Source organism: Triturus cristatus, chromosome 1_1 (assembly GCF_964204655.1).
Source record: "Triturus cristatus chromosome 1_1, aTriCri1.1, whole genome shotgun sequence".
In the NCBI taxonomy this organism is placed as follows: Eukaryota; Metazoa; Chordata; class Amphibia; order Caudata; family Salamandridae; genus Triturus; species Triturus cristatus.
Window position 1 is genome coordinate 780,491,317 of NC_140579.1, and position 17,293 is coordinate 780,508,609.

The window sequence follows — 17,293 nt, forward strand, 5'->3', positions numbered from 1 at the left end:
TATTTGCAGAAACAGGGAGTGACACATTCTCTCCAGCTGTCGCGCCTTGCATAAAGTGTTTGGAATTGAGCAATTCATCACAACATTTATCTCCTAGCAGAACACCTACAGGAGTAAGCAATCAAATTGACGACCTGCTCAGCCGACACAGGCAGCAAGTTCACGAGTGGGAACTTCATCCCCAAGTTCTTCTTCCCTACTTCAACAATGGGGATTTCCACAAATAGATCCAAACTTCACATCCAGGTTACCACACCATCTATCCAAAGGCAATGCTCTATGGAATAATTGGTCAGGGATATTTGCCTACGCTTTTCCTTCTCTCCCACTAATTCCATTACTGGTTCGGAATCTCAGACAAACAACCTTCACACTGATCGTGGTAGCCCCCACATGGGCTCATCAATCTTGGTACACCACCCTATTAGGACTGTCAGTGGTGCCACATCAAAAGCTACATCTCACAGCCAGTCTCCTCACTCAGAGCCATGGAGAAATCAGACATCCAACTCCCAAACAACTCAACCTAGCGATTTGGCTCCTGAAGTCATAGAGTTTGGTTATTTACAACTACCACCAGACTTTATGAATATTCTCAAAGAATCTAGAAAGCCCACTACTAGAGCATGTTATGCAGCAAATGGAAATGATTTGTTATCTATTGTGACAACAATATCAATCCACTTGATGCTTCTGTACAAAAAATCATTTGTTATCTGTTGCATTTACAGCAATCTAGATTGGCTTACACATCCATTTGTCTACACCTAGCAGCAGTAGCCGCATACTTGCAAAATAGACAACACTTATCTCTATTCAGAGCACCAGTGATCAAAGACTTCATGGAGGAATTAAAAAGGGTGATACCACCAAGAGTTCCCCCTGCACCAGAATGGAACTTAAACATAGTCCTTACAAGGCTAATGGGTCCTCCTTTTGAAGCAATGCACAAATGTCAGTTACAATTCATCTCATGGAAGTTTGCCTTCCTCATAGCAATAACCTCACTAAGGAGAATTGGTGAACTTCAGGCATCAACTATTCAAGAGCCTTTCTTTCAACTTCACAAAGATAGGGTGGTTCTTCAGACCAATAATAACTTTCTCCCTAAAGTAGTTTCTGCCCTTTATATCAATCAATCAGTTGAGGTGTTCTTTCCTCAACCTGATCCTGTAGCAGAGCGAGCTCTACACACACTTGATGTTAGACAAGCTATACTGTATTACATAGAAAGAACCAAAGACTTTTGAAAAATAAAGCAGCTATTTGTTGCTTTTTTCGCCACCACACAAAGGCAATCCCATATCTAAGTCAGGTATTGCAAGATGGGTTGTAAAATGTATCCAAACTAAGTGTGGGCGGTGTACTCCGCTCCGCCGGCGGAGTTCACAGAGTTTTTGCATCTCCGCGTTCTGCTTGGAATGCCTAGTTCAGCAAAACTCCGCCATCGGCCAGTGGAGCGTAGTTTACTGGCACACACTGCTGGCCATTCACTCAATAGTCTCCTTGTCTTTATAATTTAGTCTTCCTTCCTATAGGAAAAGAGTGGTGACATTGTGCATAAATAAAAAGGGCAGTGCTGGGGGGGCTGCGTAGACCGCTGTGTGGTGTGTTTCACTGTTTTCCATCTAGGTGTGAAGGAGAAGGTGCGAGAGAGCCATGTGCGCATTTCACCGAAAGAGACCCCGTGATGGAAATTGTCCATAAGTGTGAAGTTCTGCGATGAAAAAAGGCCTCATGACATTAGCCTTCTCGGCTTCGCAGCACCGGAATGGCGGATGAGAACTTAAAAAGTATAATTGGCATTTGATGCAGGCAGTTAGAAAACATCGGAGTGACACTGTCTCTTCAGCGCTGCGGTCATCTCTGCAGTGCGTGTGTGCACAGAAGAACATCACAGCTCTGTGTTCAAATTATGCTGTGGTGTATGTGTTTGTTGTATAGAGTGCGATAATATGTGTGTTTTGCGTTTGTATTTTAAGTGTGAATGGTACTTTGTGTGCCTGTATTGCACGTGCTATGTACATGTGGCATGTATAGTGTTGTATGTGCGGTCGCATTGTAAATTGTGGACCCTTGGTGTACCTGTGAATAGAGTGTGGTGATACTTTTTTGTTTGTTTAGTTGGCACTGGGTGAGTAGGCGTGCTTGTAAGTTGTATCTGAAAGAGACACGTTAGTGATAGATTCCTTACCTTAGAATTACCCCCCAGGCGTCAGACTGGATCCGGAAAGTTTCGTCAGCAGTACCCCTGCACGTCGGAAGGTGGCGTTGTGCTGCTCTGCATCCATCGTAGGTGTCGTGATCGCTGGAATGCTGTTGCGGCAGCTACTTAGAGGCCACCCTCGCTCGCTGACGTCAGTTCTTTCTTTTTTTGCGCCAGCAAGTGCAAATCCAGAGAGAGCGGCACCCCCAGTCAATTTTTGACTGAGTTTTTGGGGACTTTTGTCTCTGTCTTTTTTGAGTCTTTGACTCCTGGTGTTATAGGGATGCCCGGTTTCAAGTCTTGCGAGGTTTGTCCCCTTATGATATTGGTGACGGACCCGCAACGCAAGTGTCTACTGCCTGGGGCACCCCACGTCGTGCCCCGACTGCCGGGCCATGGCTCCGAAAACTTTGCGGGAGTGGTCCCGAAAGTTGCTTGAGGTCCGGGAGTCGGCTCCGTGCCGTTCAAGATCCCGGTCCCGTGGGAGGTCAAGGGGCCGGTCGCGGAGCCGCCACCATCGTTCAATGAAGTCTTCGCACTCTGGGTCAGTTAAGACGAAGCACAAGAAGTCGAAGCGCCGTCGCTCTTCGCCTAGCCTGTTGCGCAACACGGCTGAGGGTGCGGATGGTGCCACCCCTGCGGCTCCGGCAGAGCCTACGCAGTTGCCGACGGCCTACCCGCCTTTTCTGGGTCTGTCGGCGACTCCGGCCCAGCTGCAGGAATTTCTGTCCGCCATGGCCCGACTCCGTGGCCCGTTTGGCCCTGCCAGCAGGCCTTCGGGCCCCGTGGGTCCGACTGGGAGTCCTCACCCTTCTTCGTCAATGGCTCCGGCCCTGACGTCGTCGACGGCTCCGCAAGACACCCATGGATCCATGCATGGATCCCAGCCGATGTCAGTTGACCTTGTACGACCTCCACTGACATCGACGTCTACAGCAGCCGTCGTCAGCCGGCTCCCCGGCCGATGTCGTCCCCGGCTTCCACCCCAATATGGAGACGGTGCCGAACCGGTGTTGATCGATGCCGATTATGACGCCGATGGGGAATTTTTATCCCTTTCTCCATCGTCCTCCTTCATTCCCACCTGCCCAGCAGGTTACGGAGGACGGGGAGGACTGGGAGGGACCCTCTCGCAGCCCAATGCGAGTTAGACACGGACTGGGCAGAGGACTTGGAGGACGCCAGTGATCTGGATTTCTCTCCAGAACCTGGTGCACTGTCTCCTTCTACCGTGGCTACGGAGGAGGGTGGTACCTATTCAGTGGTGTTGCGTAGGGCAGCAGAGGCTCTCCACCTCGAGCTCCCGACAGTGGCCGTCAGGACTAACCTCCTGACAGAAGTGCTTCGGCCGGCAGCTTCGTCTGCTGCCCTTTAATGATGCACTTTCAGGTGTTCTTTTGGGCATCGTCCTGCCACCGCGACCCCATTTTCCTCTCCCAACACACTACCCCTGAGAGCTTGGTTGTCCAAGCCTCTGCATCTCCGAGCGCATTCCCTTCTGCATCTCCGGACAGGAAATCCAAGAAACTGGAGCAGTTTGGGAAGAAGATTTTCTCTTCCGCCAGTTCAGGGTTGCGGTCTGTGAACACCGCATGCCTCTTGGGCCGTTATTCCCACTGTGTGGGATACGGTGGCGCAGGTGTTGCCTCAGTGTCCGGAGGAGGCCCGGACGGTGCTCTCCCAAGCTATTGCTGAGGGGAGAGATGCAGCCAAGTTCACATTTCGTTGTGGCCTTGACACCGCCGACTCGCTTGGCAGAGCGTTGTCCACGACAGTGGTGGTACGCCGTCACGCCTGGCTGAGGACGACTGGCTTTTCTGGGAATGTCCAGAACATACTGATGGACATGCCTTTTGATGGCACTTGTCATTGCGACAAGGCGGACAGTGTGATGGAGCGTTTAAGGACTAGCAGGCTACGGCCAAGTCCTTGGGCCTTTCGGCCACGCATACTCCTTTGGCTTCTGATTTTCGCTCCTTTCCTGGCCAATGAAGGGGCGACCAAACACGTTTGTTTCAAAGCCACAGGCCTGTGCAGCAACAGTCTCAGCACAGCCGCGGACGTGGGACCTGCCGAGGTGAGTCACCGGGCCAGCGGACGGGTCAGTCCACCACCTCCCCTGCCACCACTGCCTCTAAACCTTCCTAGTCCGGTGTTTCAGGCCCACCAAACGCCAGTGGGCGGCAGGATTCGCCATCACCTCCACCACTGGCACACCATCACTTCGGACAGGTGGGTTTTACAGATAGCTACTCCCTCCACTTCGAGACTACCCCTCCAGCCACACCACCTCAGTACCACCGCATGTCGGGCGATGACTTGGCCCTTCTCCAGCAGGAATTTGCAGCCATCTTGGCCAAGGGGGCCATCAAGCGCGTTCCGACGCCAGAAGTAGTTCGTGGTTATTACTCCCACTACTTCCTGGTTCCAAAGAAGGACAAGGGCCTGCATCCTATGTTAGACCTTTGGAACATCAATCGCTTCCTCTGGAAGGAGAAGTTCAAGATGCTCACACTTGCTCAGGTCTTGTCTGCCCTAGACCCGCAAGACTGGAGGTAGCGTTAGACTTGCAGGACGCTTACTTTCATATCCCCGTTCTGCCGGCCCACGGGCGTTACGTGAGGTTCACGGTAGGCCACAAGCACTTTCAGTTCACCGTGCTCCCTTTTGGCCTTACCAGCGCCCCTCGGGTGTTCACGAAATTGATGGTGGTGGTCGCAGCTCATCTGCGCAGATCGGGGGTTTCAGTCTTCCCCGTTCTGGGTCTATCCTCACGAACAGCGAGTTTGGGGCATTCGGGCTATAATTCCGATCTTTCAGCCCTTGTCCTGGGTTTCGGTCAGGATGACCTTGAGGCTGCCGGGCCTCATGGCCTCCTGCATTCTGCTGATCAATCATGCCAGATGGTATATGCGGGCTCTGCAGTGGGACTTAAAGTTCCAGTGGGCGCAGCATCAGGGGAACCTGTCCGAGTACGTCCAGATCTCGGAGGGCACTGCATGACAATTACAGTGGTGGCTCACGAACCAGCGGCAGATCCCTCTCCCTTCCCCAACCGGAGCACACAGTGGTGACGGATGCGTCCCTCCTGGTATGGGGCTGCCACATGGGAGAGGCAGAGATCAGAGGCCTCTGGTCTCTGGCGGAGTCCAGGCTCTATATCATCCTTCTGGAGCTCCGGGCAATCCTACTTGCACAAAAGGCATTCCTTCCCTGATTCAAGGGGAAAGTAGTGCAGGTGTTCACAGTCAACACCACCGCCATGTGGTATTGCAACAAGTAAGGTGGGGGGCATTTTCCTGGTGGTTCAATACTTGGCAGGCTCTTTGAACGCCAGGGTGGACGAACTCAGCCGCAGGTGCATGATGGATCACGAATGTCGTCTTCACTCTGAGGTGGCACAAGGTCTCTTTCAACAGTGGGGAGAGCCTTGGTTAGATCTATTCATCACCGAAGAGAATGCACAATGTCAGCAGTTCTGCGCGTTGGAATTTCCAAGGCGGCACTCGCTCGGCGACGCTTTTTGTTGCGAGTGGAGTTGCGGTCGATTGTACGCCTTTTCGCCTATACCACATGCTGAAGAAGATCAGGCGCGACCGGGCCCAAGTCATTCTTGTGGATCCGGACTGGGCTTGAAGAGTTTGGTACCCTGAGCTACTCCATATGAGCGTGGATCCCCCGATCCGACTGCCTCTTTGGGAGGATCTTCTGTCGACGCAGCAGGGGACGGTCCTCCACCCGAACCTGTCCAGCCTCCACCTCCTTGCATGTAGATTGAGCGACGGCAGCTGATTCCATTTGACTTGCCTCCTGAAGACTGTGATGTCATTCTGGCAGCCAGGCGTCCATCCACTAAATCGGTGTATGCCTGCAGGTGGAACAAATTTGTGGCATGGTGCCCAGCAAAGACTGTGGATCCCCTTTCTGCCCCTCTTTTAGAAGTCCTTTTGTTCCTTCTTTCTTTAGCCCAGCAGGGCTCTGCTTTGGGCACTATTAAGGGCTACCTTTCTGCAATTTCAGCCTTTCTCAGGCTCCCTGATCAGCCCTCTCTTTCCAAGCCCCCAGTTGTAAATAGATTTCTCAAAGACATTACCTTCTTCCTCCTATTCCATTTGTGATGCCACAGTGGGACTTGAATCTGGTTCTTACTTATTTGATGTGTGCTCCTTTTGAGCCGCTTCACAACTGTCCTCTCCGTTTACTGACTTTAAAGACTGCTTTCCTGGTTGCCATCACCTCCGCTAGGCGTGTGAGTGTGCTCCAGGCTCTTTCCTGTAAACCTCCTTTTCTGTCTGTTCATCCAGACAAGGTTGTGCTCCGCACTCGTCCTTCCTTCTTGCCAAAGGTTGTTACTGCCTTCCACATCGGCAAACTATTACACTGCCCACTTTCTTTCCGCCTCCGCACCCTTCCAGAGAGGAAGAGAGGCTCCACCATCTGGATTCAAAACATGCGCTCTCATTTTACCTGAATCGCACACAACAGTTCCGGGTGGATGACCAGCTCTTTGGCTACGTAGGCGCCAAGAAAGGCCGGGCTGCACACAAGAGGACTATCTCCCGCTGGGTCATCTTGTGTATAAAAGCCTGTTATTCTCTGGCTAAAAAGGAACCTCCGGTGGGGCTGCACGCCCATTCTACCAGAGCGACAGCTACTATCGCATTGGGACGTGATGTCCCCTGCAAGACATCTGTCAGGCAGCCACGTGGGCCTCGCTGCACACTTTTACTAAGCATTATTGCCTTGACAGCCAAGTCCGGAGAGACTGCTTCTTTGGCCGTTCTGTTCTCCGTGACTTTCTGGTGTGATCTTGGTTCGCAAACCCACCACCGGGGTTGGTATTGCTGGGGTATCTATTGTAAGGTAAGGAATCTATCACTAACGTGTCTCTTTCAGATGCACAAGTTACTTACCTTCGGTAACGATATATCTGTAAGAGACATTAGTTAGTGATCGATTCCTCACCGCCCCACCCATCCTCCCCGTTCTGCGAACTCATTTCTAGGGTTAAGGTCATCCCTTTCAGGGCCCTAGTTTCAATGCACCAGTGGTCAGTATCTTGCATGGCTCTGCGTTCCTGGTGCGGCAAGTCGTGTAAAGAACTGACGTCGGCATGCGAAGGCGGCGTCTAAGTAGCTGCTGCGACGTCATTCCCCCGATCACGACGCCAACGACGGACACGGAGCCGCACGACGCCACCTTCCGACGCGCAGGGGTACTGCTGACGAAAACTTTACGGATTGAGTCTGACGCCTGGGGTAATTCTAAGGTAAACCGTGTCAGTGTGGTGTGGGGTGCCTATGTGTATATTTGTTTATAGGATGGGACACAAGTGTGTGTGATTAGTGTGATGTTTGTGGCAAGATTGTGTTCCTTTCAGGTGCTGCAATGTGTGTCAGTTCGCAGAGTGGGAGGTTGTATGTGCACATAAATTTACAGCGTGCTCTGCGTGTTCAAGCACAGGGCGGTGTAGCGTACATGTGCGCAGGTAGTTCATGTGTGTGTTTTGGGTGTTCTGAGTGCATCTGTGCATTCAGGATACTGCACGTATACATAGATCTATACAGGGTGCCTTACGTGCCGGTATACTCTGTGAGAAAGTGCACAGAGGAGGCTGTGTGAGTGTAGCTGTAGTATAATCTGCATAATAAACTTTTCCATGGTTCGACTCGTTCTCTGGCTCTTAACGCTCAGCCAGGCTCAGCACTTCGTTCACATTTTCTGGCCTGCTTACTTTTGGTGTATGCAAGAGACTAAAATGTCACGCCGGGACTAGCAGCGTTTGCTACTAATTCAAGGGCAACATCACTGCAGTGGGAACATATTGCAATGAATTCAGGGGCAGCAGGAAGCAAGAGTGCAGGAAAGGTAAAGGCAGCAGGCAGGTTTGCCAACGCCGAGCACAGGATTACAATTTACAGCTGCAGGCCGGTTTAAAAAAATGCATGCAAGGCACATAGAGGAGGGCTTTTAAAGTGATACACAAAGTATAGTATTTGCTGCCGGTCATGTTTTATGAGCCTCTACCCTGCTGCCACAAGAGACAGGTGGAATCCAGTGCCCAAGGGCGAGATGAACTACCCACCTCCCACTGCCATGGAGGGGAGGGCACCTGCTATCTGCTCTGGCACAAGAAGCAACACTTGAGAGCCCCTGGCACGAGGGACGCTGGAACAATAGTTTGGTGCTCTGACAGGAAGAGCTCTGCACCACCTGAAACCTACATGCTTTTTTTTATCTCATTGGCAATTCAAAGTGCCTGGTGGTCAAATAATTTGATTAGAATCACACATTTGGTGAAGTGAGAGTGCCGACATCATCAGCAGCCAGCTCTCACATTCCTAAAGCCAGCAGCTTCGTTGCTATTACCGACTTCCATTAAATAAGTGGGAGCAAATCAGCAGCTGCAACATTTTCACTTTGAACAGTTACAAAAGAAAAAAAAAATGAACAGTCAAGGGTGGCAGAGGGTTAAACCAGATAACACATCCACTGCTGGACATTGTCTTCAAAATGCCATCTTATCAGGAGCCTCACAGAAGCAGGTTCTTTCTTTATTTACAGGCTCTGCTACATGCAATTTTTAGGGCCTGGAGCTCCATTGGCTGGCAACTTGAAGGATTTATTTATCTGAATACTATATTGTGCCCCAGGATCGTGTCATGTCACTCTTCTTTATTCTTTACTAGGACAGGCCCGAAACGCTGCCATTCACGGAACTCTGCGGAATCGCGGGTTTCGGGTAACTCCGCGGAGTAAAACTCTGCGGGCTCCGCCCACCCTCAATCCAAACATGTTATGCCACAGCAAAAAGAACTTTGACAATAACCCCTAGAGCGCATTCCACTAGCAAAATAGGGGCTACTAATGCCTTCTTAGGGAATATTCCCCTAGCCGACATCTGTAAGGCAGCAACATGGTCTACACCACACACATTCACCAAACACTATTGTGTAAAAGTGTTAGCGAGACAACAAGCACATGTAGGCCAAGCAGTACTTAAAAACACTATTTCAAACAACTACAACCACTACAGGTTAGCCACCGCTTTGGGAGTATACTGCTATATAGTCTATGCAGAGCATGTGATCTACAGCTTACATGCCTCGAACGGATAATGTTACTTACCCAGTAAGCATCTGTTCTTGGCATGTACAGCTGTAGATTCCAATGCGCCCACGCCCACCCGCCTCCCGGTCTCCTGTAGTTGTAGTTCTCAATTTACATTCATAAGCATGGACATCTCTGTTCTACACTCACTAACCCCGTTCTCACCTTCTGTGGTAAAACAATCTTAACAATGAAGTCGATGCCCATGCGCACTATCACCGAAAGGAGGAGTCACCTTACCTTGTGACTGGAAAGACTTCTTCGAAGAAAAACAACCTGCAAACATCTGGACCCAACACTAGATGGCAGGTTTATGCAAATCCCATGAATCTACAGCTCTACATGCCAAGAACAGATGCTTGCTGGGTAAGTAACATTATCCTTACATTTACAACTCTAATAGCTCTAACTCTCGTTTTCTAAATGATCACTCCACTGCAAGCAAAATAACATAAGTAAAATCATTGTCATTTATAATGCCATTATCTCTAAATTTAAAAAATGCGAGACTGGTTGCATTACAAATGCTTGTTTCTAATGCACTGCGACCACTGAGTATATATCACCTCCTGACTGTGCTGCAAGGTGATGTCTATAGCAGATCCACATGGCATCGCTATGTGCTGACTCGAATTTGTCAGCCTGTGACTGTTGCTTATTGTGACACCAGGGAGCTTAGTGTTAAATTAGTTATGGAAAAGGCACCCAAGGACACCTCAAAGTGATCTCTGGCCCTCCTTCAGTTAAGTCCTCTTGCATTGTCTTGGTACAGGGCACAAGGCCAAAGTTCTTGGATGAACAAGGCGAGCTCTGCTCTTTCAGGGCACCCTTAAGCTTCAGTATTCAGCAGGCTCAATCATCTTTGCTGGCTAGAACCGGCATTTGGATACGTTGAGGTAGGAGTTGTGTAGGAGAGGAGGTGACACCTATTGACTACTGTTTCAGATCTTACTAGAGGTGAGTGCAGATTTAATGGAGATGGGACCAGACCAAGATAATAAGAAGGAAAGTTAACTTGTGGAGACGTATATAAAAGGTGCTTTTTGGAAAGCCTCACAGTCAATTCTTAGTGGGGTTTGTAGAAGCCGGCAAAGGCCGTCCCTAATCATACAATTTCAAGTTGGCCATGATGGTGCCAACACCAAGAATTGAATGTAGTACAATCATGTGCTTCGCTCCCCGAGGGTACACCTCTTCTACTACTTTGTTAAACAGGGAATGTACCTCAGTTCACAAAATCAAGGGGTGTGCCAGGGCTCACTTACTGAAAGGAGGAGGCTAGGAGTAGTAGGACATAACCTTTGCGGATAAGTAGGTGCTCCACATAATCTGTAATAATCACTATTTAATAGGATGGAAAATGGATTACTACCCTACGGATGTTGGAGGTTGAGGGTGGGAGGAGTCAAAGATGCGGAGCAACAGATCCAGCATAAGATGGAGAGAGACTGAAGCTGCTGCTTGTCATGTTTGCATGCCTTGGGCACACCACTTCCCTGAAAGGAGTGAAAGATGCGGGGGTTTGGCTCAGATACGACAGTTGCTACTACTGTTATGGTTGCCCGATAGAAAAGTCCCAGAAGCCACGGTACTGGTGATGTGAATGTTTCGCTGGGATATCAAAGCTCAAGCAGCACACTGTGGCCACACTTCAAGATTTATCTGCAGGCATCCAAACCTTAACCGAACAGGTCTGAGAAGGGTTTCTTCATGTGGTCAGGCAGATATGTAGTATTTGAAGAGAACATAGCTAGGTTGCCTGAAGCAAAGACTTTTCAGGCCATAAGGGTAACGTTTTTTGACTAACAATTCTGAGGAGCTGTTGGGAGATTGTTAGAGTTTATCACCAAATTCTCCAGTGATGGGTGTGTGGACAAAATACTAGGGTGAGACACTACAGGCCATGGTGATTTGTCTGTGGACTTACAGTGACAAGAAGGGTTTCTCCCAGGCAGCTAAAACAAGCGCCAAGAGCAATTAATCTATTGGCAATAAGGGTGCTGGAGTCATACAGGACGGCTGAAGCATTTCTGTCAAGAGGCAGACATTTTTTTAGCAGTGACCAAAGGAAATTCCAGTGCTATTGCTGTTTTCCATATCACTGAGGAAAATAAAGTTCTTTAGAAGGTGAGTCTGAGGGATAATGAATGTCCCCTTCTGGCGACATGTCAAAGTCACTTGCATTTTGTAGGTATAGGTAATCTGTAGTATAAGGAGGGAGGATGTTTACAGACTTTGGATCGTCTTCATCCACGCGCCCATAGTTTCTACTGGGAATATCCAAAGTATCAGAATGTGATCCGAAGAGTTACTCTGGGCAAATATTTGGGCACTAGCTTGGTGCTGTGAAAGGGATTTTTTAATAATGCATAAATTAATCCTTTCATTCGCCACTTGGATGTAGAGGAAGTGGGGTGGACAATGACTAGGAGGTTGACGGTGTCACTGGCTGAAGGCACAACAGCCATCAGTAAGCAGCACCAAGGCTGGAGGCTGTGGAACATGGAGAGAGGTGGCATCTGGGCTAGAGTTGCACAAATCGCCTAACTTGGAGCTCTTGCCGAATATCCCAGAGGGCTGCATAGCAGTCATGAAAATGCCCAAAAGGACATGTCAAAAGACCTCAGCCTGAGAAGAGTTGGATGGAGTTGGGAATTCGAGCATCACCATCTTCAGACCCGGAATAGGCTCCGAATATGAGGTAGAGAGACTTCAGGAAATGGGAGTGGGAACGTCTATGAGGAAGAAGCAGACACACCGTCTTGGTGCAAGGTGACTTAGTAAAGCCCTTCAGTGGTGCTTGAGGCAAGTGTGGCTCCAGCATCCGGGGACAGCCTCTTAGCTTGGGTGCAGATTTTCGACTGTTCTCACGGACCTCCATTGTTGGATGTGCCCCTCCATTGTCACAGTGGGTTTTCCCTTCACCCTCAGCAGCTGCTGGCCACCTTCATTATGGACGCCTCCTCTCTGGGCAGGGCGACTTCTGGGTGCAATGACCGCACGAGGCCTTTGCTTCATATAAGCGCAACACCTGCACACTGAGCTCCAGTTGCAATCAGTTCCCCTTGCTCTGAAGGCCTTACTCACTTCGATCTCAGGGAGCATCATTCCAGTGGTATGAACACAAAGGCCATCCATTACATCAATTGGGTGGTGGCGGTCTTGGACCCTATTTTGGGAGACCCCACGGCTGTGGGAGTTGGTTAACTTTGGCCCATAGTATCGGCAAAATACAGGCCTTTTCGATATGCCCACTTTTTACTGTTTTCTATCCAGAGAAGCTGGTATTTGGCACATGCCCTTCTTTCTTAAAAGATCTGTGTGCCTTTCAGTTGGGCCAGTACACCGCTTTTGTCTTCCCTTCTTACTCCTCGTCCCACCAGGAAAGAGGTGAGGTCACGTAAACTGGACCCATGGTGTGAAGTATCTTCCAACATTGACATTACAAGACGAGAACAAGTTAGCAATCAATTTCAAGTTGGGTGCTTAAAGATCTGCTATACCTTGGTTAAGAAAAATACGTTCTTGCTCTTACTTGGGGTGTTTCGGTGACTGTTTCACATACTCTTGCAAAGCATTACTGCCTCCCAGTAAAAGACTTTGTCAATGCTGTGTTGCATGACTGTCGTGATTAAGTAAGATGGAGCTACTCAATGCCACCTACTGGAGAGTATTGCTTTGAGGCTCATTTGTAAGGTGAAGAATCTGCTGGAAGAAGTATGCTGCCGTAGAAAAGTGTACTTGCCTTCAGTAACAGTATTTCTGGTAGATACTAAATTTGCTGGCAGATTCCTTACCAACCACTCTCACCCCCAATGAGTTAGTGCCCTTAACGATACACTAGTCATTTTCACTACCTGGCTCCGTTTGAGAGCTAATGCTGGGGGGAAACGATTTTTCATATCCAATCTGATGCCTTGAAGATATTCATAGGGAGAAGTATCTGCGTAAAGGTATAGTATCCTCCAGAAATACCGTTTGCAAAGGCATGTAGCCTTTTCTTCTTTTGGCACTCTTTTCTCGATGCAGAGTGTTGTCCCGCTCTTGAGTCCGTCACCCTACTTTCTATGTGCAAGGCCAGAAAACCCTACCTCTTCTTGGTCCCGTCAGTGCCCCATACCATGTGGCATTAGTCTCGATCATGGAAGATTGTGGGTAGATCAGGCCATGTCTGGATTTGTTGTTGGTTCTGTGTATCTTGCACTCATTCAGATTATGTTGTGTCTATGGAGAAAGTAATTAATTTGTTGATATTTTGTGCTTTCAGTGATTTTGGCTTTTTCCGTGTGGTGAACCAATCTGAGTGCATCGAGCAACCGGAGCTTAAAGGTCACGATTTGGAGTTCTGCCTCTTTGGCCGGGAAGAGGTTCTGATAACCAAGGGGTAAAGAAATCTCTTCCGCTTTCTTTGTCTTTAATTCATGCATGCTTACTGTTTTTGCTGTACTTTCCTTTGGTTCCTTCCTCATTTTTAGGTCTCGCCTAGCTATTGCGTTTACGCAATCGCTAGCGAGACTCTAGTAAAGGGGCATTTCAAAGTGCTCCCAAAAGTGGATTGCATGGCGAGCACGCGCACAATCGCGTGCATCGTGCCGCCATGCAATCCGTTTGGGGAAGCGCTTCAGCCCACTGGCGCCCTCGGCATCAAACTTCAAAGGGTCCGCTCCCCCGCCTGGAATGCGCTCCCCCGCCCCCGCCAAGCGCGCGTGCCACGCTCCGCTGCGTCACAAATTTGCTTTCACTTTTTCTTTATTTGCGTATCCATCCTTCTCATTCGTCCCCACATTATCCCTCTCGAGCCTCTTTTGCTTTCCTGATTTCACACCTCCCCCTCCTTTCATTTCCGTTCACTCTTTCTTCCGTGCCTTCTTTTGCCCACTATTCTCCTCAGTCGTCTTCCGCTACTCTTTCTTCCTCTCTTTCTCCATATCATTGTCTAAACTCATTCCCGCGTTCTGTGACCCAATCCATCTATCCGCCCCATCCCTTTATCTCCCGTCCACTCGCAACCACACACACTCTTGATTTACACTCTCTCGTTTTCTTTGTGTCTTGTTCTCCTTTTGGTGACCTTTTCCCCACATTTACCCTTTACTCTATTGTCTCTCTATTTCTGTTCCTTTCCGTTTTAACTCACGTGCTTCACTTTTCTTATTCTTCACAACTCCCTCTCCTGGCCACTTTTCTCTTTCTATCTCACAAACACACCCCTCCCCTCTGGCGCCCCTCTTAACTTTTATCCTACATCATTCTTTAACGTTTGTACATCTCTTTAAACACCCACCTATCACAGCTACACCAACACGCCCCCTACACCGCACTCACTCTCTCTCTTGAAACACATATACAGAACCACATGTACAGATCTCTCTTACAAGTGCATGTCAAGTCTTGCCCTAAGAAACACAACCCCTAAAATGCACTTATGGGTCACTCCGCCGTAGGCACCTCTCCGTCACTCGCACACTTCATTTACAAACAGCTTACCCAGCCACATATCTTCTTTACACATTTTCTACCACGCATTGTATATCCACACAACATACACACATACATCTATTTTCGACACAACGCTCTCTTACATAGTCTCCATTTAGATGTGTAGCGCTTAGTGGCTCATATTACTCTTAAACACATATATATCTCACTTGCACAGACCCCCGTTGCACTCAGACCGCTAGTAAACAGGCATCTCCTTACCACATAACATCCTTACACAACAGACACACACATACATGCACGCACATCTCACTCACAAGCACACATTGCTTCAAAAAGCAAACATTTCCCTTACATTTGCACATCCCTTAGGTATACACCCTCTTAAACACAAATACAGTTCTCCCTATCTCTTTATTCCGTTTAAAGACACTCACCTCCCTTACACACATACACAACTGCATTAGTGTAGCAGCGCGGCAGTAACTGCACTTGCTCGGTACATGACAATCTCGTCAGACATGTGAGGTGTTGACACACGAGGTTGTGAGACGGCACCTCGGAGCGTGGACAACGCGACGTGGGAGGTGTAAAATGCGGTCCTCCGAAGTTTGGCGCCTCTCAGTAAGAGGCTTCTGTTTGTTATTGTGTTGGTGCGTGCTTTTTCCGTGTTTCGGTGTTAAGTGCACGCTTGCGGGGCGCGTGGTTGGCACGAGCGGCGAGAGCAGTGGCTTTTCTCGCTCGCTTCGCGCCTTTTCGCCGCCGGAGCTGAGGCGCCTCTAAGCGCGCGGGTCGCAACCTCCCGGGAGGGGGGACGCCGCTCGAGGGAACGCGCCAACTTTGTCGGTGGCCGCGACGGTGGTCTAGCTGTAGCACAGAGGGTCGGGGGGCCACAGCGGTTTCCTGCTGGGGGAGGCGGCTGAGGGTGTTTATGTATGGCCACACCGCTACTGTCTTTTATATTTCCAACAGCCATGAGAATTTATATAGCGCCGCACCACACTCTGAGCTACCTCGTGTCGCTTTTTACCAATGACAGCCATTTCCCCAAAGTGAAAGGCCAAGTCTTCCATGCGGGGTTTCGTTTAAAGCTGGAGATGAACAAAAACCTATGTGGAGGGTGCACATTCCACTGAGCTGTCTTACCAGTATGTATTTCAACCGTCTCCTTTTCATGATAGATATTTTGATGGCATTTATGTGATGTAATGCAGTTTGCTAGTAATGCAGTACAATGCTATGGCTTATGGTCAACTTTAAAAAAGTGGTTATTGTGTAATTAATTATCTGAAGAATCAGAATATCCGCATTTTACCTACAGCTTCCAATTTTTGAAAAGTGTGTGATCCTTTGCACAATCACCATATCACCCATGCCTACATCCCTTATCCAGCAAATATGTACAATTAGAAACAAGTTATCTACAAAACTGGCCCATAACACCTAAATGCATGTCTCCATCCTTTAGGTGCAATGAAATCTTATCCTTTAAACAAGAATGAAGTCACATTTCTGAAAAGAGAAAATACATTACAGAAGCAGACTATTATGTTTGCAAAGAAATAGCACCAGCTGCAATCCACATGCCTACGGAGACAAGCATTTGCAATGCAATAGGTCTCGCATTTGCGAGAATTTGAGCTATTAGCATTGTAAATGACAGTGCCTTTTATTTCTGTTTTAAAAAAAACAAACTTAAATAAAAAGCATTGTCATTTACAATGCCAATAGCTCAAACTCGTATAAATGCTAGACCTATTGCATTGCAAATGCTTGTTAAGATATTGTTTGCTGGGGACTAGTTCACTCTCCAGGATGTGCTTTTACTGCTGCCATGATAGGCTAAGCCCAAGCTGTCCTTTTGGCCAGAAAACAACAGACTATGTGGTGTCTCAGTTGAGCGGGTGAACACATGGCCCCATAAAGACAAGAGATCGAGGCTTGTTTAAAAGCTTGTAAAAGGAAACCGGAGATGGAAGCAAACGTCCCCAATACCACAGAGACATCTGCTGCCTTTAGCCCAAACAAAGTTCAAGGAGCACAGGATCGGTGGCAAATCTTACAGCCGGGGTTATTCTCACGCACAAGGAATGAAGGAAAGAATGCAGTTAGATTTGTCCGCTCTGTCATAAAAATATCATTTTCGAACCTTATGTCACAGTTATGTGAGCATATGATGGCTCCAATTGTAGGAGCAGTTATGCCAGAGCCGGCAAAGTAAAATGTTTACTCCAAAAAACAGATTTTGGATTAAAACGTTTTTTTTTTTTACATTTAGTGAGGCGATCAGAGCTTGAAAATCGCACAATAGTTTTTTGCATATAATGGATTCAATTAATTTGCTTCATTCACGTAATCTAAATAAAATGCTTTTAAAACCAATCCCCTGGCTAGCTCTATGCGGGCTTCTGTCCGTCAAAGGCAGAATGTTTACTAGTAATGTGTTTCCATCTTCAGGTGCGAATCACCAGTTCTGGCAGACAGGCAGCTGTACCCGAGGAGGGGACATGTTAGACAGCTCTGACAAGATTTTCTACT

At 48.4% G+C, this 17,293-nt stretch overlaps 1 protein-coding gene across 4 annotated transcripts in view; it reads left to right on the forward strand.

The window, feature by feature from the left end:
• Positions 1-17,293, forward strand: part of LOC146871072 (sortilin-like) — a 947,375-nt gene that overhangs the window by 777,733 nt on the left and 152,349 nt on the right. For all 4 annotated transcript variants that reach the window (XM_085650259.1, XM_085650260.1, XM_085650261.1 and 1 more), the window contains one exon: positions 13,584-13,700. In XM_085650259.1, the coding sequence (XP_085506385.1) occupies positions 13,584-13,700 (117 nt within the window). The remainder of the gene's footprint in view (positions 1-13,583; positions 13,701-17,293) is intronic.